The sequence below is a fragment of the Pleurodeles waltl genome, chromosome 4_1, assembly GCF_031143425.1.
Source record: "Pleurodeles waltl isolate 20211129_DDA chromosome 4_1, aPleWal1.hap1.20221129, whole genome shotgun sequence".
In the NCBI taxonomy this organism is placed as follows: domain Eukaryota; kingdom Metazoa; phylum Chordata; class Amphibia; order Caudata; family Salamandridae; genus Pleurodeles; species Pleurodeles waltl.
The window spans coordinates 666,103,451-666,125,707 of record NC_090442.1 but is presented as its reverse complement, the minus strand read 5'-3'; the positions used below and the strand labels follow the sequence as shown (position 1 = coordinate 666,125,707).

The 22,257-nt window shown below is 45.9% G+C and overlaps 1 protein-coding gene across 1 annotated transcript in view; it reads right to left on the bottom strand.

The window, feature by feature from the left end:
- Nucleotides 1-22,257, bottom strand: part of CAND1 (cullin associated and neddylation dissociated 1) — a 300,273-nt gene that overhangs the window by 173,388 nt on the left and 104,628 nt on the right. The window contains exons 7-8 of the mRNA XM_069229173.1: nt 21,342-21,487; nt 20,746-21,038 (exon numbers count right to left, since the gene is read on the bottom strand). Coding sequence (XP_069085274.1) covers nt 20,746-21,038; nt 21,342-21,487 — 439 coding nt within the window. The remainder of the gene's footprint in view (nt 1-20,745; nt 21,039-21,341; nt 21,488-22,257) is intronic.

Sequence of the window (22,257 nt, the reverse complement as noted above, 5' to 3'; positions counted from 1 at the left end):
CTTTTGGAGAAAAGAAGGGTTAGTTCTTATTACCATTTTGCCTTTGTGTATTTGCAGGTAAGGTTCTAGTGCTGTAAGCACATTTCACTAATCTTCTATAAAGACGTGATGGTGGTTAAAAAAGCCGTCTTGAGTCTTGTGTTATGCACAGTCTTAAAGGTGTTTGCATGTGCTGTGGAGGCTCTATCCTCTTTGCTCCCTCCAGGACAGTCTTGACGACGAGTTGAGAAACGCAACAGTGGCTGACAGGTGTACATCACGTTAAACATAGTAAAAAGTTACTCATCCATCAGATGAGGTATTTGACAATAGTAGTGCATTTTGTCCAACTTTCCCCAGTCCTTGCCTGTTAAACCTGTGTCAAACTGTTCTAACTTGCAAAGTAGCACTTCCTTGTAGTAGGCTTTCTGGCCTCTTTTAGGAAATAGAGGTCTCCTAGAGGGATCCACAGGAGGCCATACTCTAGGCCTTCAGAAACCAGACTATTAGACGGAGGGTGGCTGGTTCCAGATGGTAAACCAGGCCACATTGTATTGTCAAGAAATATCAATGAGGTGGCAGTCTCATAACCCTGTCCCCTGCTATCTTCACCAGGTCAGAGAACCACGTTTGTCTGGTCCATTAGGGAGCTATTAGGATTAGAGTCCCGGGTGCTTGCATTTCTCTAGTACCAATGGTATTAGAGGGATTACAAGTAGGACATATCCTTAGTGGCCAATTGTGTGGGTATCTGGATGAGACCACCATTCTGCTTTCTATTGAGTGTAAAGAGATCTATGTGTGGTGTACCCAACTCCAAAAATATTTTTTTCAAAATCTGTTGTGGTTGGCACTTGGGCCAAGCATACGTCTGTCTGCCAAGTCTGTCGGCTTTGTGTTCTGCACTCCTGTAATATGCATTGCTACTAGTATTTGTTTTCTCTGAATGACCCATCAACATATATCCTGTGCTAGTTCTGACAGCATGCTTGACCTTGTCCCCACCCAGTTTGGCAAGTCAGAATATGGTGGTCGTATTGTCTCTCTGGATTTGAACTGTCTTTACACCCCTGACGTGCAGCTAGGAGGCTTATAAGGGCCAAGACTGACAGTTGTAGCACATTTATGTTGATTCCATATCTCCTCAGGCCCCTTACAATCCTCCCATGTAGGCTCCCCACCCCATTCAGGAAGAGCCTGTTGTGATGGTCACAGAGGGCGTTGACTGTGTGAACGGTCTTCCCACTATGTTCTGTGTTTCAATATTTCTAGGTGTGCTTTTTGGGACACTAGATCCTCCCAACTCCCGGCTGCCTATGACCACTGCCACTAGTCATTTAAGCAGTGGTCTCAAAAGAAGTGCGGTTTGGGGCATTAGTGGTATTGAAGAAGCCATCAAGCCCATTAGCTTACCCAATATCTTTGCTTTCAGCGGGTAACCCTCCAAGTAAAGCCCAGCTGCCCTGTCAAAGCCCAGATCCTCTTTGCCACTAGGAAGGGGTTGGCCTCCCTGGAATGTCATCTTGCTCCCAGTAAACATTTCCTCCTTCTTTGGGACTGGGGACGATTTCTGTAGGTTTACGGAAAAATCTAGCCTGTGGAGTGCCATTAGCACTGTATCTATGCTGTCCCAGCACTGTCCTAATACAGTTACCCGCCAACTGTCCAAGTATGGGTATTTAAGAAATCGCCATCCTCCTCTAATGTGGTACCACTACAGCAAAGCATTTTCTGAAACTCCCTAGTGGTGATTTTATCCAAAAGGCCAGTACTCCAAACTGGTAGTATCCCTGACTTAGCATCTTTGAGGTCAATGGCTGACATACAGTCCATTATCGTAGAAGTGGAATGACCTCCTAAAATTAACTCATCTTCCTCTTGTACAGACACAGCAGTTCCTCTTTTCTGCAGACATCTGGCCTTATCATTGGGGGGCTTTCGTAACTGTTTTATGTAATGGCCAGATCAAATTAAACTTAGGATCCACTTACCAGAGGTGATTGTCTTCCTTCCATTCCTGAAAGACTCCTCTGATCCTGCCCACTGTTCTGTTTAGGGGGTTTCCCTGGCAGGTCTCTTGCTCAATGGTTCCAACCCACTTGAGGCAGTTCCCCTCCTTCTGGCAATCTTGAAAGTGTTGTCTTGGTGTCTTAACCTCTTGGTGCAGAAGAGTACTGATATTGCCCTGGTGCTCTCTGTGTGCCGATCAGCAGTGCAAAGTCAATATGAAGGGTGATGAGCTGTGATCCATTCTGAATTTCAAGGGGAGGGTCTCTGATTTGCAATGCACCTGTCCTCCTTCATTGCAGCGAATCATCCACTTCACTTCAAAAGAGGATCTGCACTGGGAAGGGCATGTTTATCACTTCTGCATGCAACTCTTGTATGATGTCAGGCACCCTCACAGCCCCGCATGTCTTTTTTGGGTGGTACCCGAGCACTGCGTCAGCTGCATCTGATACCTGCTTCAGGCATGTACTGGCGATGGTTTTGACTTCCTGAATTATAGTTTTTGCCCTAACTTTGTACTGCACTTGGAGATGTTGTATTAATTGTTCTGTCTCCTCTCACTGCTGACGTCCAGATCTATTAAGCAGTGGGTCTGAATTGGAAATGCAGCGCTGAGAGGCCTCTGGCATTTCCAGGTTGCGCCCCATCATTTCCAATCTCTTACTCTCTTGGTTAAGTGGCGGCCACATGGCGGTCAGTGCCTTGTGTAGGAAAGTCACTCTTTTTGGCATGGTTAACCCCACTTTTAGGCTGTTTCAGTGTGTTTAGACTGTCTCTACTAGGATCCTGCTACCCAGGACGCCAGTGATTGTGCTCTCTCTTCCAAAACTTGTTGCTTTGGTACCCTTTACACCCCACAATTGGCATACTGGTGTACCCCTGTCAGTCCCTAGTATATGATACTTGTTGACCCAGGGCATTGGTGCACCAGGGGTAACCCCATGGGCTGCAACATGTATTATGCCACCCATGAGAGCCCATGTAAACTATCTCTGCAGGCCTGCCTTTGCAGCCTACGTGAAAAGGTGCATGCACACTTTTACTGCTAGCCACTGCACCAGTTCACTGTAAGACACACCTATGGTAGACCCTTCCAGCCCAAAAGGCAGAATGCAGGTTCCTGTGTGTGAGGGCACCCCTGCATGAGCAGAGGTGCACCTACAAACTCCAGTTCCAATGCACTGGACTTTGTAAGTGCGGGGAAGCCATTTTACCTGCGTATTGCCCACAGGTCACTACCAGTGGTCCAGCTCCATAATGCTATCTCTGAACCTAGGCATGTTTGGTATCAAACATGTCTGAATCATACCCCAATACTAGTGCCAGTATTGGTGCCATGATTCCATGAACTCTGGGGCTCCTTAGAGGACCACCCAGTATTGCGCCTACCTGTCTTTCAGGATTTGCAGGCATCCTGCGCTGCTGCAGTCCCTCAGACCGGTTTCTGCCCTCCTGCTTCTTGACCAGCTCAAGCAGGGAAAGGCAGAACAAATGAGTTCCTGTGGGAGAGGGAGGCAACACTCTCTCCCTTGGAAATAGGTGTTACAGGCCTGGGGAGGGGTAGCCTCCTTAAGCCACCGGTTTGCTTTGAAGGGCACAATTGGTGTCATCCTTGTATAAACCAGTTTCCACCAGTCCAAGGCCCCCCATTCCCTGCTTTGGCTCGAAACTGGACAAAGTAAAAAGGGAGTGACCACTGCCCTGTCCACAGCCGCAGGGGTGGTGCCCAGAGCACTTCCAGGTGGCCACATGATTCTGCCATCCTGAAAAGATGATGTGCTGAGGTCCTTGAAAGCATCTGAGTGACCAGGTCAGGCAGGTGATGTCAGTGACCCACTCTGATAGGTGGTCACCATGCAAAATGACCAAACCCCTTTTAAGGGCTATTTATGGACTCCCTTGCATGTGGGTCCCCAGATTCGGCATCTAAGACTCCACAAGGACTCCTCTGCATCGACCTCTTCTGCTCTTGGCCACCGGAACTGCAACCGGACACTTCAGGAACCGACAAGACTGCAACTCCCAAGACGACCTCGCCTTGCAACATGGTTTCCCCAGCTCCTTCCAGTAACTGCAACATTTCCACAGCTGTGCATCCTCCGAGGTCGGCAAGTCTTCAGCTGCAGCAAGAAGGAAGCTCACTTGGAGTGAAGGAGTCACTCCCCTGCACCGCAGCCACCTAAGGAAACTGCATCCGGCTGCGTGTTCTGACCTCCTCTGGAACTGTGTGGATTCTGCAACACAGGTGGTGGTCCAAAGCGGTCCCCTTGGTACTCTCTGCCCTCTGTCCATTTTGGGAGCTGGTGCCTCTTCTTGCAAGACAGTACACCCCTGTGCACTGAGACTCTTGCAGCAACCAAGGCTTACTGACTCCCACTCCAAGGGATCTTCAGGCTCCAAGTAGCCCTGGCCTCCAGCCCTTCATTCTTGCAACGACAGTCTCCTCTGCTGCTCCAGTGACGTGGGACTCCTCTCTAGGTGTGCTGACTGGGCCTCATTGCAACTTACTGTGCCTGTTGCCAGTGGGTTGCTTGTGGGATCTGTGACTGCTTCTGTTGGCTCGCTCGACTGCTGAAAGTCACCCCGGACCCTCCTCAAAGGGTCGAGTCCCCTGGACCTTGCTGGTCCTCTTCAGCCCTGCAACTCTTCTTTTGCTCCAACTTGCATTTGCCAAGGCTTGTTGGTGGTTCTCCTGACCGCTGAACATATGCGACCTCGCAACCGATGTGGGACATGAAATACACGGCTCCAAGGACTTCTATGCAGCTACTGGGCTCTACAGCTGGTCATCTTCTTACTCAGTTGACCAGGATCTTCATCCACAGAAGGGTGGGTAGTGGCTCCAATAATGAAGAGAAAAACAAAACCCACCTCCTATTTGTGTTCCACAAAGAATCCAAACAAAATGATAAAACTAAGACATTGAGCTACAGAATATAAATAATACCAATAGTATTTATTTCTAACGATAACATATAAATAAATATATACCATATACATGTATAAAGTTACAGACGGACACTCTCACTCCATTCATACTCATATATACCTCACATATTAATACAAAAATAAAACCTAAATGGCATAGGCAAATAACTGAAACAGTACATAGGGGCATCGATATTCAAAATCCTATCAACACTATATATAAACTTTTGTTTATACAAAAGATCATTCATTTATTATCTCATATCTTCTGGTAGCCTAAAAGATACTCTCAATTATCCAGTTCTTATGGAGGCTCTTATATTGTTTCCTCCTTCAGTAAACTTTGATTGTGTACATTGTAGACATCTGGTGCTTCAAGTGCACTGTCCAGCTCCTTTTAAACTCTTCGTAGTTGCCTACATTGCCGACATATGTTTCGGTGCAATGTGACCAAAAGGTCACCCACCTTCTTCAAGGCACCGGTAAACTATCCACAACTGGTTAAAATATTTCCAGAGAGAGAGGTTCCGTCCAGGAGATCAACTCTAAACAAATTCAAAGATATGATGAAAAGCTCAATCGAAAGTCCTGTACGTATCGCTAGTCCACACACCCAGTGATAAGATAAAACAGAATAAAAATAAAAATACTGCAGTGCTGCCAAATCCACAAGCTCCTGTGTAGACACAATATTCACCAAAACAGTGCACACTCAGAAACCCACAGTGTCAGTCTTAGTGGGACAGACCAAGTAGAATAAGTTCAAACTCAAGAAAAAATTGAAAATAGTCCCTCGGGTGAAGGTTCACCAGAAAATACTGCATAATAGAAGGACCATAAATGCAAAAAGAGAGAAGCACTATCAGGAAAAATAAATAGACAAGGCTATATGGGCTCACCCATAGAAGTCAGAACATTAGGCATTCTCTTAAGCCAGCCCACATGGCCTTTAATCTGTGTCCAAAGCACTGATTCCAAATGTATGTAACAGATACTAACAGACAAAGCAAAACAGAACAAAAAAATCTTAGGAAAAACAACTGAGGTATAGCTATGTCTTACACATAAACCGAATATATTATATACAAAAACCTAATGTTAATACTAATGTCCAAACTTTGGAATGAAGGAAAAGCAATTACATAAAAACTGGTTATAAAAATGTCACAGAAGGGGGAACCTTCTTATCTAAGCCCTCCTATCTAAAGATCGAATACAGTACTAAGATTAAAAAAAACTGTACTCACCAATCTCAAACACGGTAGTGATGTAGTGGGAAGCACCAACTCAGATTTAATGAATTGAGTGGATTCTAAATATGGCTCCCCAATCCGCCGTATCGTAAGCCCACCATGTCTACAATTGAACCCCCCCATCGCTCTATCCGGAGACGCCAAATACATGTGCTCCGGTTAACAACATCGGTAAAGGACTGGTGTATTCAAATCTGTACATGTTGCGTAATATGGTCGCCATCTAGAAAAGGGCTTTCCGACCGATACATATATTGAAATCAATATATGAAGAAGCACAGTACACAAGAATGCGACGGCAAAAAAAAAATTTAGTATAGATTCATCGCCTACATGAACAGGAGGATGTTCTTTCCAAAAACGTAAATTACGTATATTCCAAAGCAAAACAATATAAAATGGGCTGATCGTTCTAACCGGAATGAAAATGTCACTTACCCAGTGTACATCTGTTCGTGGCATTAGTCGCTGCAGATTCACATGTTTGGCACAGTCCGCTGCCTGGTGTTGGGCTCGGAGTATTACAAGTTGTTTTTCTTCGAAGAAGTCTTTTTGGTCACGGGACCGAAGGACTCCTCCCTCTTTGGCTCCATTGCGCATGGGCGTCGACTCCATCTTAGATTGTTTTCCCCGCAGAGGGTGAGGATGGAGTTGTTTGGTATAAATAGTGCCCATGCAATGGAGTGAATATGTATGTATGATAAGAGTTTCTAAAAATTATTTACAAATGTTCAGATGTTTAAGGTTTATGATCTACTTCTAAACGGCTACAGGCTTCCCGGGGAGGTGGGAGGGTACATGTGAATCTGCAGCGACTAATGCCACGAACAGATGTACACTGGGTAAGTGACATTTTCAGTTCGATGGCATATGTTGCTGCAGATACACATGTTTGGCATAGACTGTAAAGCAGTTACCTCCCCTAAAAGCGGTGGTTTAGCCTGTAGGAGTTGAAGTAGTTTGGAATAATGTTCTTAGTACAGCTTGGCCCACTGTAGCTTGTTGTGCATTTAGTACGTCTACACAGTAGTGTTTAGTAAACGTATGAGGCGTAGACCAGGTTGCAGCCTTACATATTTCGCTCATAGGAATGTTTCCTAGAAAGGCCATTGTAGCACCTTTCTTTCTGGTTGAGTGTGCCTTTGGTGTAATAGGCAATTCTCTTTTGGCTTTAAGATAGCATGTTTGAATGCACCTGACTATCCATCTAGCAATGCCTTGTTTAGAGATTGGATTTCCTATGTGTGGTTTTTGAAAAGCTATGAACAGTTGTTTTGTTTTCCTGATTAGCTTTGTTCTGTCGATGTAATACATTAGTGCTCTTTTGATGTCCAATGTATGTAGTGCCCTTTCAGCCACAGAATTTGGTTGTGGGAAGAACACTGGCAATTCTACTGTTTGATTTAAATGGAATGGTGAGATTACTTTTGGCAGAAATTTAGGATTTGTTCTTAGAACTATTTTATTGTTGTGTATTTGAATAAATGGTTCTTGTATGGTAAATGCCTGTATTTCACTTACTCTTCTGAGGGATGTGATTGCAATGAGAAATGCGACCTTCCAGGTTAGATATTGCATTTCACAGGAATGCATGGGTTCGAAAGGGGGACCCATGAGTCTTGTTAAGACGATGTTAAGGTTCCATGAAGGAACTGGTGGTGTTCTTGGTGGTATAATTCTTTTTAGCCCTTCCATGAATGCTTTAATAACTGGTATTCTAAATAGAGACGATGAATGAGTAGTTTGTAGGTAAGCAGATATAGCTGCGAGGTGTATTTTTATAGATGAAAAAGCGAGATTCGCTTTTTGCAAATGTAGTAAGTATCCTACTATGTTTTTAGTAGAGGCATGTACTGGTTGTATTTGATTGGCATGGCAGTAGTAAACAAATCTTTTCCACTTAGATGCATAGCAGTGTCTAGTGGAAGGTTTTCTAGCTTGTTTTATGACCTCCATGCATTCTTGTGTGAGGTCCAAGTGTCCAAATTCTAGGATTTCAGGAGCCAAATTGCCAGATTCAATGATGCTGGGTTTGGATGTCTGATCTGTTGTTTGTGTTGTGTTAACAGATCTGGCCTGTTGGGTAGTTTGACATGCGGTACTAGTGAAAGGTCTAGTAGAGTTGTATACCAAGGTTGTCTTGCCCATGTGGGTGCTATCAGTATGAGTTTGAGTTGGTTTTGACTCAACTTGTTTACTAGATATGGAAGGAGAGGGAGAGGGGGAAAAGCGTACGCAAATATCCCTGACCAATTCATCCATAGAGCATTGCCTTGTGATTCGCGGTGTGGGTACCTGGATGCGAAGTTTTGGCATTTTGAGTTTTCTCTTGTTGCGAACAAATCTATCTGGGGTGTTCCCCAAATTTGAAAGTACTTGTTCAGAACTTGGGGGTGAATTTCCCATTCGTGGACTTGTTGGTGGTCTCGCGAAAGGTTGTCTGCTAGTTGGTTTTGTATTCCTGGAATAAATTGTGCTATTAGGCGAATGTTGTTGTGAATCGCCCACTGCCAAATTTTTTGTGTTAGGAGGCACAATTGTGTTGAGTGTGTTCCTCCTTGTTTGTTTAGATAATACATTGTTGTCATGTTGTCTGTTTTGACAAGAATGTATTTGTGTGTTATTATGGGTTGGAAGGCTTTTAACGCTAGAAATACTGCCAACAGTTCTAGGTAATTGATATGAAGTTTTGTTTCGTGTATATCCCATTGTCCTTGAATGCTGTGGTGATTGAGGTGTGCTCCCCACCCTGTCATGGAAGCATCTGTTGTTATAACGTATTGAGGCACTGGGTCCTGAAATGTCCGCCCTTTGTTTAAATTTTTGCTGTTCCACCATAGAAGCGAGAGGTATGTTTGGCGGTCTACCAACACCAGATTTTGAAGTTGACCCTGTGCCTGTGACCATTGTGATGCTAGACACTGTTGTAAGGGTCGCATGTGTAGTCTTGCGTTTGGGACAATGGCTATGCATGATGACATCATGCCTAGAAGTTTTAGCACAAGTTTTGCTTGTATCTTTTGGTTTGGAAACATAGCACTTATTAGCTTGTGGAATGCTTGCACTCTTTGTGGACTTGGAGTGGCAATTCCTTTTGATGTGTTGATGGTTGCTCCTAGATATTGTTGTGTTTGACACGGTTCTAGGTGTGATTTTGTGTAGTTGATGGAAAACCCCAGTTTGTGAAGGGTTTGTATGACAAAGGTGGTGTCGTTTGCGCATTTTTTTACTGTGTTGGTTTTGATTAGCCAGTCGTCTAGGTAAGGGAACACATGTATCTGTTGTCTCCTGATGTGTGCTGCTACTACTGCTAGACATTTTGTGAACACTCTTGGTGCAGTTGTTATTCCGAATGGCAACACCTTGAACTGGTAATGTATTCCTTTGAATACGAACCGTAGGTACTTTCTGTGAGAAGGGTGTATTGGTATATGAAAGTACGCATCCTTTAGGTCTAATGTGGTCATGTAATCTTGCTTTTTGAGCAGTGGAATGATGTCTTGTAGTGTGACCATGTGAAAATGGTCCGATATGATGTAGGTATTTAGTGTCCTGAGATCTAATATTGGTCTTAATGTTTCGTCTCTTTTTGGAATTAGAAAGTACAGGGAGTAAACTCCTGTGTTTTTTTGTTGTACTGGTACTAATTCTATTGCATCCTTTTGCAGTAGTGCTTGAACTTCTAGTCCTAAAAGTTCTAAATGATGTTGTGACATTTTGCGTGTTTTGGGGGGGATGTTTGGTGGGAAGTTGTGGAATTCTATGCAATAGCCATGTTGGATTATTGCTAATACCCAATTGTCTGTTGTAATCTGTTGCCAAGCTTGGTAGAATTGGCTTAGTCTTCCCCCCACTGGTGTTGAGTGAAGGGGTTGCGTGACTTGAAAGTCACTGTTTAGGTGGAGGTGTTTTTGGAGTCTGGAATCTTCCCCTACTCCTTGGGAATTGACCCCCCCGATATCCCCTGAAACCACCCCTTTGGAAGGAACCCTGATATGGTGTGGTTCTTGATTGTTGGCTGGTGGTGTCTGTGGGTTGGCCACGAAACCCCCCTCTAAATGGAGTTTTTCTGAAAGAGCCTCTGCTCTGCGGGGAGTAGAGTGCGCCCATGGCTTTGGCCGTGTCTGTGTCCTTTTTAAGTTTTTCAATGGCTGTATCCACTTCCGAGCCAAACAGTTGTTTCTCGTTGAAGGGCATATTAAGGACAGCCTGCTGGATTTCAGGTTTGAAGCCTGAAGAACGAGTTACTTACCTTCGGTAGCGACTTTTCTGGTGGATACATTAGCTACCTGTGGATTCCTCACCTCATGAATACTCCCATGGCGCCAGCATTCTACGGAAATCTTCTTACTAGTCTCTGCACGTCGACGAGGACGTCACTGTCTCGCACGCGACGCCGTCTGACGTCATACAGGCAATAAGAGGTCCTCGACGACGTGCGGACGTCAGTACCAATCATTTTTTACGTGCATGAGAACAACCAGGCAATGCAATGAAAGAACAAAGCAACATCCATTATAATGTAAAAATACACCACATTGTATGAATAACTGTAAATCTTTTTATGTACATATATATATATATATATATATAAAACTCTCTCTTTTAAAATATATACACACACCAAGTATATACATAAAGATATATAGACATATACCTACATATATATAAATATATTATATATATACATCTATTGCACCCTCAAAGACCAAGAGGAGCACACTCAAGGATTACTTGGCAAGACCATAAAGGCAACGGGGAGGCGGGTGGGACCGTGAGGAATCCACAGGTAGCTAATGTATCCACCAGAAAAGTCGCTACCGAAGGTAAGTAACTCGTTCTTCTGATGGATACAACTACCTGTGGATTCCTCACCTCATGAATAGAGTCCCAAAGCAGTACCACGCCCGGCGGTGGGTGCCTAAATGGTCAAACCAAGAAATCCTGCAGCACTGACCGTGCAAAATGGCCGTCCCTTCTAACCTCAGAATCTAAACAGTAATGTTTTGCAAAAGTGTGAAGGGACGACCAAGTTGCGGCCTTGCAGATGTCGACCACAGGAACACCTCTGGCTAAGGCCGAAGTGGCCGACTTAGCTCTGGTGGAATGAGCTCTAATGCCCTCAGGAGGATCCTTCTTTGCCAAAGAGTAACATATTTTAATGCAAAGAACAACCCACCTGGATAGTGTTCTCTTGTGGACTGCCTTTCCTCTCCTCTTGCCCACGTATCCAATAAACAGCTGATCCTCCAGCCTGAAATCCTTTGTTCTATCGATAAAGAAGCTCAACGCTCTCTTTGGGTCCAGACGGTGCAGTCTTTCTTCCTCTTTGGAAGGATGAGGCGGAGGATAGAACGTGGACAAAGTAATTGCCTGAGCCAAATGGAAGGGTGAAACAACCTTCGGGAGGAAAGCAGCCTTGGTCCTCAACACCACCTTATCCCCATAAAAAGTTGTATAAGGGGGTTTTACTGATAAGGCCTGCAACTCACTCACTCTCCTTGCTGATGTTATAGCTATCAGGAAGACTGTTTTTAAAACCAAATACCTCAAGGGGCAAGAATGCATAGGTTCAAAAGGGGACCCCATAAGGAAAGTCAGGACTAAGGACAAATCCCATTGCGGCATAACGAATGGCTTTGGAGGATATTGATTTAGAAGACCTTTCAAGAATCTGATAACAATAGGGGATTTAAATAAAGATGGTTGGTCTGGAAGACATATGAAGGCTGACAAGGCCGATAAATAACCTTTAATGGTAGCCACTGCACAGCCTTTCTGCGCCAGAGATAGAGCAAAAGACAAAACGTCCGATAGATGAGCATGTAAAGGATCAATCTGCCTCTCTCCACACCACGCAACAAATTTAGACCACCTATTAGCGTAGATAGATTTAGTGGAGTGTCGCCTGGCCGCTAATATAACATCCACTACCTCAGGCGGGAGAGAGAAGGAACTCAGGTTGCCCCGTTCAATCTCCAGGCATGTAGGTGCAGACTCTGGAGGTTGGGGTGTAGAACCTGCCCCTGCGACTGTGAGAGGAGGTCTGCCCTGAAAGGGAGACGGAGCGGCGGGCACGTTGAGAGTTGGAGAAGGTCGGAGTACCACACCCTCCTTGGCCAATCCGGAGCTATTAAGATTACTAGAGCCCGGTCTTGGCGAATCTTCCTCAATACTCGAGGAATCAAGGGTATGGGAGGAAACGCGTAAAGCAACTGGCCGCACCAGGTCATTTGAAACGCGTCCCCCAACGCTTCCTGCATCGGATACTGAAGGCTGCAGAACAACGGACAATGCGCGTTCTCTCGAGTGGCGAACAGATCTACCCGAGGAAACCCCCACTTGTGGAAGATTAAACGGACTTGATCTGGATGGAGACGCCACTCGTGGTCTGCCGAGAAGTGGCGACTGAGACTGTCCGCACGCACGTTCAAGACTCCGGCCAGATGGTTTGCTATCAAGCAAATCCGATGGTCCTTTGCCCAGGACCATAGTCGAAGAGCTTCTCTGCAGAGAAGGTACGACCCCACTCCTCCCTGCTTGTTTATGTACCACATCGTGGTAGTATTGTCCGTTAGGACCTGTACCGACTGACCACGAAGGGAAGGGAGGAAGGCCTTGAGAGCCAGACGTACAGCCCGTAACTCTAACAGATTGATGTGAAAAATCTGTTCCTCTGGAGACCAAAGACCTTTGATCTCCAGATCCCCCAGATGAGCTCCCCACCCTAGAGTGGAAGCATCCGTTATGACTGTGGCCACTGGTGGCGACTGCTGGAACGGCTTTCCTTGTGAAAGATTGTTGCTTGCAATCCACCACTTCAAATCCACAGCAGCATCTCTGGAGATCTTGACAGTACCCTCTAGATCCCCTCTGTGTTGAGACCACTGCCTTCGGAGGCACCACTGAAGAGCCCTCATGTGCCAGCGAGCATGCATGACCAACAGAATGCAGGAGGCAAAAAGACCGAGCAGACGAAGGACCTTGAGGACTGGAACTACCGCTCCATTTCGAAACATTGGAACCAAATCCTGAATATCTTGAATCCGCTGAGGCGGAGGAAAGGCCCGACCCAATGTTGTATCCAGTACTGCCCCTATGAACAGGAGGCGCTGAGAGGGCTCCAGGTGAGATTTGGGCTCGTTCACCGAAAAGCCCAGGTCGAACAACAACTGGGTTGTTGACTGCAGATGACGCAACACAAGCTCCGGGGACTTGGCTTTGATCAACCAATCGTCCAAGTAAGGGAATACTGCTATCCCCTTCCTTCTGAGCTCTGCCGCAACCACCGACATCACCTTCGTGAAGACTCGAGGTGCTGAAGTAAGACCAAACGGAAGGACCGCAAACTGGTAGTGTTGCGATCCCACCACAAACCGGAGATACTTCCTGTGTGACTTGAGTATCGGGATATGAAAGTAAGCATCCTGCAAGTCGACAGACACCATCCAGTCTTCCATGTTCAACGCCAAAAGCACCTGTGCTAGGGTCAGCATCTTGAACTTTTCCTGCTTGAGGAACCAATTCAAGATCCTCAGGTCCAGAATTGGTCTCAAACGACCATCCTTCTTGGGAATCAGGAAATACCTTGAGTAAACTCCTTGACCCCTTTCCTGCTCCGGGACCAACTCCACCGCGCCCTTTAAAAGGAGGACTTCTACCTCCTGTTCTAGCAACAGGAGGTGTTCTTGTGAACAATACGAAGGGCGGGGCGGGATGAGGGGCGGAAACTCCCGAAAGGGAAGGGTGTAGCCTTTTCCCACAACACTGAGAACCCAAGTGTCCGACGTAACAGTCTCCCATTTGGTGAGAAAATGCTGTAATCTTCCCCCTACAGGAGAGGAGTGAGTGGGAAATGGTGGAAGCCTAAGGCTGCTTCCCCTGCTGCACCCCGCCAGAGGATGAGGAAGAGGCAGAGTGCTGCTGAGAGGCTCCCCTGGTGCGGACCCTACCCCTCCCCCTAAAAGATCTATAGGGGTGGGAAGAGGCAGGTTGCTGATATCTTCCCCGAAAGGAAGAGGAGGAAGAGCCACGCCCAAATCCACGAAACCTCCTGAAGAATCTGGAAGAGGCCGTGGAAGAAGGAGCTTGGAGTCCCAACGACTTAGCCGTGGCCCTGCTCTCCTTAAAACGTTCCAAGGCCGAATCAGCCTTAGCCCCAAACAGTTTGTCCCCATCAAACGGGAGATCCAACAATGTGGACTGTACATCTGCCGAAAAGCCCGAGTTACGGAGCCAGGCCTGTCTCCTTTCCACCACAGTTGTGCCCATTGCTCTGGCTACCGAGTCGGTGGTATCCAGTCCCGTCTGGATAATTTGGGTCGCAGCAGCCTGGGCATCAGAGACAAGATCCAAAAGACCCTGGGGAAGCTCTGTAAACGAAGAGGAGATGTCATCCATCAGAGCATGAATATACCTCCCCAGGATACAGGTCGCATTAGTGGCCTTTAACGCCAGACTGCAGGACGAAAAAATCTTCTTCGACTGCGCCTCTAGCTTTTTTGAGTCTCTGTCCCCAGGCACCGTCGGGAAAGAACCAGGCGCTGACTTGGACGAACAGGAGGCCTGCACTACCAAGCTCTCCGGCGTAGGGTGCCTAGATAGGAAACCAGGATCAGTTGGAGCCGTCCGATACCTCCTGGCCACGGCTCTGTGAACTGCTGGGGAAGATGCCGGCCTCTTCCACACCTCTAAAACCGGATCCAGCAGAGCGTCATTAAAAGGTAACAGAGGCTCCGCCGCGGCTGAGGCCGGATGCAACACCTCCGTCAAAAGGTTTTGTTTTGCCTCCACCACCGGCAAAGGCAGGTCCAAAAAACTAGCTGCCTTCCGTACCACTGTATGAAAGGAAGCAGCTTCCTCAGTATATTCCCCCGGGGACGAAAGGTCCCACTCAGGGGAAGTGTCCAGCCCACTGGCCGACTCCAGTCCACGCAGCCCATCACCCGAGTCCTCTAGCTCTCCTTCCTCTAGGGCTCGTTGGTACTCCTGCTCTTCTAGTACCCGGAGAGCACGTCTCCTCGAATGAAGTCGTTGTTCAATACGCGGAGTCGACAATGCCTCCGCCGAAGTCGAAGATCGGCGCCGATCTTCAGAAGCCACCGACGCCGCGTCCGGCGCCACATGTAACTTCGGCGCCGACGAAAGAGCAGCTGAAGCAGATGGACCCACCGGAGTCACAGGCCGAAATCCCGACGTCGACGGGATGGAAATCCCCGGGGCCAATCCTTCTGAAGCCACCGGAGCGGCCACCGGCGCCGACACTGGCGCCGAGCCCACGTTCCCAAACGGGAGAAAGGGCATAAAGGGTGCCGGCCGAAGAGGCGCAGGATCACCCAAAGAAAAGGCCAAAGGCCCAGCCGGAGCACCCCCTGGAGCCATCTGTTGGAAGATGGCATACATCGCATTCAAGAATGCGGAACTATCGGCTCCAGGGGTGGGAAAAGCCGGATACTGGGGTGCCTGTCTCGGAGGCGACCCCGACTCCGGCCTCGGCGTCTGCGCCGGAGAAAACACTTGAGGCTCCAATACCTCAATCACCGACGCCTGTCCAGGCGAAGTTGGTGACGCCGGAGAGGGCAACGGCGTCGAAGGATGCGGCGTCACCGTGGGGCTGACCTCCCATGTCTTTCGGCGCCGATCCGGAGACCTGGAACGAGCCTCCCTTGAATGACGCCGAGATTCTCTACGGCGCCGGGAGTCTCGATGACGCCGATGTTTTGGAGAAGACTTCTTGTGATGCTTCTCCTTTGACTTGGCCATAAACAGCTTCGCCTCACGTTCTTTAAGGGCCTTCGGATTCATGTGCTGACATGAATCACAAGTCGAGACGTCGTGGTCGGAGCTCAAACACCAAAGGCAATCGGAATGAGGATCCGTCACCGACATCTTGCCTCCACACTCACGACAAGGCTTAAATCCAGACTTTCTCTGCGACATTATTTCCACGGAGAAAGAGTACGCAGCAAGATATACACTGTAACCGCAAGAGTAACAGTTGCTCCCTCGAAGATAACCGTTTCGAATGCACGGAAAAAAGGGAACTGACGTCCGCACGTCGTCGAGGACCTCTTATTGCCTGTATGACGTCAGACGGCGTCGCGTGCGAGACAGTGACGTCCTCGTCGACGTGCAGAGACTAGTAAGAAGATTTCCGTAGAATGCTGGCGCCATGGGAGTATTCATGAGGTGAGGAATCCACAGGTAGTTGTATCCATCAGAAGTGCGTAGCCAAGCGTGTCTCCTTATGGTGACAGCAGTGTTGACTGTTCTTGCTGCAGTATCGGCTGCGTCTAGTGAAGAGCGGATTTGATTGTTTGAGATCGTTTGTCCCTCTTCCACTATTTGCTGCGCCCTTTTTTGGTATTCCTGGGGAAGATGGTCTACGAGAAGTTGCATCTCGTCCCAGTGTGCACGGTCATATCTGGCCAGCAGCGCTTGTGAATTTGCGATGCGCCACTGGTTGGCTGCCTGTGACGCCACTCTTTTCCCTGCCGCGTCAAATTTTCTGCTTTCTTTGTCCGGAGGTGGGGCGTCGCCAGATGTATGTGAATTTGCTCTTTTGCGAGCTGCCCCTACTACCACAGAGTCGGGTGGTAACTGTGAAGTAATAAACACTGGGTCTGTGGGTGGTGGTTTGTATTTCTTATCCACCCTTGGGGTGATGGCTCTTGATTTTACGGGCTCCTCAAAAATTTGTTTTGCGTGCCGTAACATCCCTGGTAGCATTGGGAGACATTGATATTGGCTATGTGTAGCCGAGAGGGTGTTAAATAAGAAATCATCCTCTATAGGATCGGAATGCAGTTGGACATTGTGGAAGTCTGCAGCCCTAGCCACCAGTTGCGAGTATGAGGTACTGTCCTCTGGCGGTGACGGCTTTGTGGGGTATGACTCGGGATCATTGTCCGGCACTGGGGTGTCATACAGGTCCCAAGCGTCTTGATCCTGATCGTCATGACTTATGGTAGTTTGCGCTGGTGAGTGCATTTGTGGCGGTGTTTGTGCCGGCGATGCCTGTGGAGGAGAGGGCGGAGGCGTGACTTTTTTAACCACTTTGGCTTGTGGTTGTGTGTCATCCTTTGGAAGTCCGATCTTTCTTTTCCTCATGATTGGGGGAAGGGTTGATATCTTCCCTGTATCTTGCTGGATGCACAGTCTCTTTTGTGTGTAGTCCGATTCTACACTTTGGAGCTCTTGTCCAAATTTGTGCATTTGACCACTTAGTCCTTGTTCCTCTGAGTAGGATGAAGGTGTGGTATTTTTCGGCGCCGAGAGAGAATGTTTTTTCGGTTTCGGCACCGACAGTATTTTTGTTCCTTTCGGCACGGATTCTCGGTGCCGATGTCTTTCGGTGCCGGTATCTTGTTTTTGTCTCTCGGAGCCGCTTTCTCGGCTCCGAGGTTGCTCCATGGCGGTCCCTCGACCGGAGTCGGGTGTCTTCGCTATGGGCGTGCCCTTTTTCGGCCCCTTCGACGGGTCGCCTGATTTATGGGTCGAGCCATGGCCTGTTGGCAGTGGCGTCCCCTGGGCTTTTGGTTTGTCGATGGATTTACTTTTCGACGTCTTACTCACAGTTTGTTGCTGTTGTTCGACGTCGGAGTCTCCGGATTCTGATTCCGGAACCGAGAATGTTTCCTCTTCGTCGTCGAAACGTTGTTTTGTCGACGTGGACGCCATTTGGTGACGCCTGGCTCTTCGGTCCCGGAGTGTTTTTCTGGACCGGAAGGCTCGACAGGCTTCACAGGTATCCTCCTTGTGCTCGGGGGACAAGCACAAGTTACAGACCAAGTGCTGATCTGTATAAGGATACTTACTGTGACATTTTGGGCAGAAACGAAACGGGGTCCGTTCCATCGGCTTCGATGTCGCACGCGGTCGGGCCGACCAGGCCCCGATGGGGGATCGAAACTGCCCCAAAGTCTTCCGATGATCGGTGTCGATGTACCTAACTATCCCGATACCGAACGGAACAATACCGACGCTTTCTTCCGAGATTCTGACTAACTTTCCGAACCGAAACACGGAGCGAAAAGGAATACGTCCGAACCCGACAGCGGAAAAAAACAATCTAAGATGGAGTCGACGCCCATGCGCAATGGAGCCAAAGAGGGAGGAGTCCTTCGGTCCCGTGACCAAAAAGACTTCTTCGAAGAAAAACAACTTGTAATACTCCGAGCCCAACACCAGGCAGCGGACTGTGCCAAACATGTGTATCTGCAGCAACATATGCCATCGAACGTAATGTTTCTTGTGGCCGCCATCCTGGGTGAAGCCTCTTCGACAAAAATAAAAGAACCTAATACAACAAGTAACCCTAGAGTCTAGAAGTTAGCCACAAAAACTTAAAAGCTAAATAAGCAAAATAGCAACAATGTATGAACAATAAAGAAGACAGATTATAATAAAGATAATGCCAAATATCAATACAAAATATGGATCAACTATAAAACACACACAAGATTACTCAGAATAGATATAGAAGAGAAAAACGACCATGGAAACTATAGATGGATATTAATTTTCCATTTGACTCCAACATACTTCTGAATAATATATAATAAAGAACTATTGAAATCATCTTCTTTGTGTATATATAAACAGAACCATGTGTCAATGCCAAAATTAAAGTAGATAAATAATCTGAGATTTATATGAATAATAAGAATGACCTCTTTACAAAAGGTAATACATCAATAAATCATAAGAAAAAATACATAGTCTCTATCAATAGACAAAGAGGTGAAAACTTACCCAAGTATAACCGATAGAGAGAATACAGAGCTCAACCTAATATCCTGGTAGACTAAAATGCATTCTCCCACGGATTTCTGTCATTCAGACCACTTTCCACTGTATTCAAATAGAAAATCCCCCCAAAAAACACACTTGTTTTTTTCTATACCTATCTGAGTCCGTGTACTTAAGCGGGTCAATTTTTTCTCTCCCACATATCCTAGTCTACATGGACAGAGAATACAAAAGATCGCATTACTACTCTTGCAGTTAGTCATAGTTTTCAAACTGATGTTTCTGTTTTTGTATGTCAAACGGTCAGCTACTATAGCCTGAATACATGTATGGCATTGTCCACATCTATGGTTTACTAAGATGGGATTAGTCCCAGTAATGCAGTGGCTCCTGCCTCGTCTGGACACTCCATCGTGGACTGTACTTGGTCCCCTTCTTTTGCAGGTCCTCTTCTACTAGAATCCACCTTTGGGTTCCTCTGATCGGGTCCTGTTCTTGCAAAGTTTCTTTTCTAAGTCCTCCTGTTAGTCCTTAGGAAGACCAGCTATTTACCTCTGATCTCCCAGGCACTGGCGGTCACTTAGGTACTCATCCCTTGGAGTCCCTGGCTCTCCCAGCTCACCTCTAACTACTCCATAAGTAGTCTAGTTCAGTGTTTTATAATAAAGTACCTTTATTTTTCAACACTCTGTGGTTCCTTTCAGGCTTGATAAGTTGCTGTGTGACTGCTGTGGTATTGCAAGTGCTCTACACTCCTAGAGAAGTCTCATCCACAGCTACCTCTAGAGAGCCCTGGATCCTAGACACTGCCTTCATTCACTAATAGTGGTTGTCTGGAATAGGTATAAGATGCCAACACCAGAGGTGTCCACCACACACCAGGGCAGCTTCCTACAGTCTCTTACGTACTGTGATGACAATAGTAGGAGTCAGATATCACATTGCCCTTGATGTAGGTGTGCCTAGGCTACATTTGCTTTTGGTATAGGATATTAGAAATCAGTACAGTAGGGTTTTAGAAAAAGAAGCAGCATATTAATTTTGCTAACTGGAAATACTTTAAAACCGAAAGAAGGAAGCAGAAAATGTTGTCACTTATAGACAAGTTTTCACTTAAAAACATTTTAAATGGTGTTCTGGGGATTCTGGAAGTGTGGAGATATTCACATTGTTTAAGGATTTCAGAGATAATTACATAACAGAGAATCAATTCCTTTCAGCTTTTTGTTTTGTCCTTGTTGGACAAGACATCTGGCTGGAGGAAGTGCAAGGGTGCCAGAAGCAAACTACAGCAACCTCAGGCATTGAGGGAATTTCTTACTTTCCAGGCTACATAGGTGAAATTAAAACTACCCCCATCCTTACACAAGACACTACCCATTTACTTTATCGTTCAAGTATGCTAAATTATGCCAGTTTGTTATATGCTTTCTGTTTAAGAAGTCAGTTGAAAGATCTAGACCCATGTTGTACACGAGTGTGTTCTTACTATAGCAACAGGAATCTATCTTTCACACAGAGACATATAGACAAGAGCCAGAAGCGGATAGTCTTGTGATATTGGTGTTGGATACATTCAAGTGACAGAGGGGTCAGAATGATACCAAAAATTTACAAATGCTGCATGACCAGTACAAATTAATGTTTTGTATATCCAGACTGACTGGAGGAAAAGTTTGCTTTGATACTTGAAAACCAATGTTCAAAGATTAACAAAAATAGTAGCAAAAAATTAAACCACTGTGGAGAATTTGCTCATGTTAAGAGAAATGGACTAAGTGTTTAACAATGAAAGAGGCAAAATGAAGATTCACAGGAAACTAACCTGACTTTGAAGCATGGTCAATGGAGTCTCGCCCTGTTCCATTGCATCTGGGTCGCACAACCAGCTCTGTACAGGGCGGGTCTGCTTCAAAAGGGAAAGGTATGCATGGAATACATCAGCTTTCACATTCTCCTCACGTTCTTTGAATCTGCCAATTAAGGCTGGAGAGACAGTCTTGTAAAACTCTGGCAGCATTTCATGCCGGGTGCCAACCACAGCATCCAGGCACTTAGCAGCCGCACGTCTAACTTTCCAGCTCATATCATCATCATCACTATACTCATCATCACTGCCTGTAACAATAAGAAACAAAATATTAGTGGTTTAAGAGAAAATATATTTTGAGTGGAGTAAAGCTAACATCTAGTTTTTCAATAACTATTTCCATGCTACTAGGACTGAAAAGAGTATACAGAAAAAAAGAGGGAATATAAATATGATTTGTGGCGAGTAACAAATCCTCAGGCATGACCTGGAAAGGTAGCTTTGTAATGAATAAATGTGAGAAATAAACAAAACTGCTTCAACTTAATTAAATGGTTATTTCTGGCTTAACGGTATTCACAAACTTTTAGATATCGAATTAAAAAATGTACCTTGATCATCGTCATCCACACCATCTGCATCCATTGCATTTTCATCCTCATCTTCATCATCATAGTTGTAATTGGGATCATAGGTTAAGTACTTGAGACAAATATTGATAATTGTAGACACATGGGGATACACCTCCTTAGGGCACCTGAAAAATATTAAAAGGACATGCGCAACAAAAGTGTCTTTAAAAAAAGAATAACTACTAGTATGGACTTTAACTGGCACAGGGTCCTGCCATACATTCAGAGAACATTTTTTTCAAACTTGCATACGGTATTGAGAGCCATTGGGATTATTTAATTCTGAAGCAGTGAAGTTTTCCCACATAATTATGGTTTTACCATACAATTTTACATAATACAGTAGCTGCTGCACAATTTCAGCTAATAATATAGTTAGTAACCCAAAAGGATTGACAGTTATAAAACAAAAAGACACACACACACACACAACATGCAGTGTTAGGTCCATCATATATTTTAACTGGTCTATTTGTTCCAGCTGTATTACAGGGGTTAAACTTGTACTAATGAGGTCAATGTTTTGCCCAAACAATATTAATGTGCGTTAAAAAATTACCAACTAGTGAAATACAGCCCCAGAATGTGCCACGCAGTTTGCCTTTTCTGGAAGCACAATTCAGACAAGCGAGATGCATGATTTAGTCCTTCACAGTACACGTCCTCAATACTTCCTTCACTACTTGTATTTGGCAATGAAAATGTTTTGGTTCCAAAATAATGAAACATCCATAAAGACAACACCAATATGCATGGTTTATACTGAAGAACACTTCCGCACCCAAGCAGAAAAAAAGGAAATGCTCGTTTGACAAAGCAAGGAGACCTGAAGCCTCTGCTAACTACTTGCTTTACGAATGATTTCTTGCGAAATGTATCAGTTTCCTAGAAATGG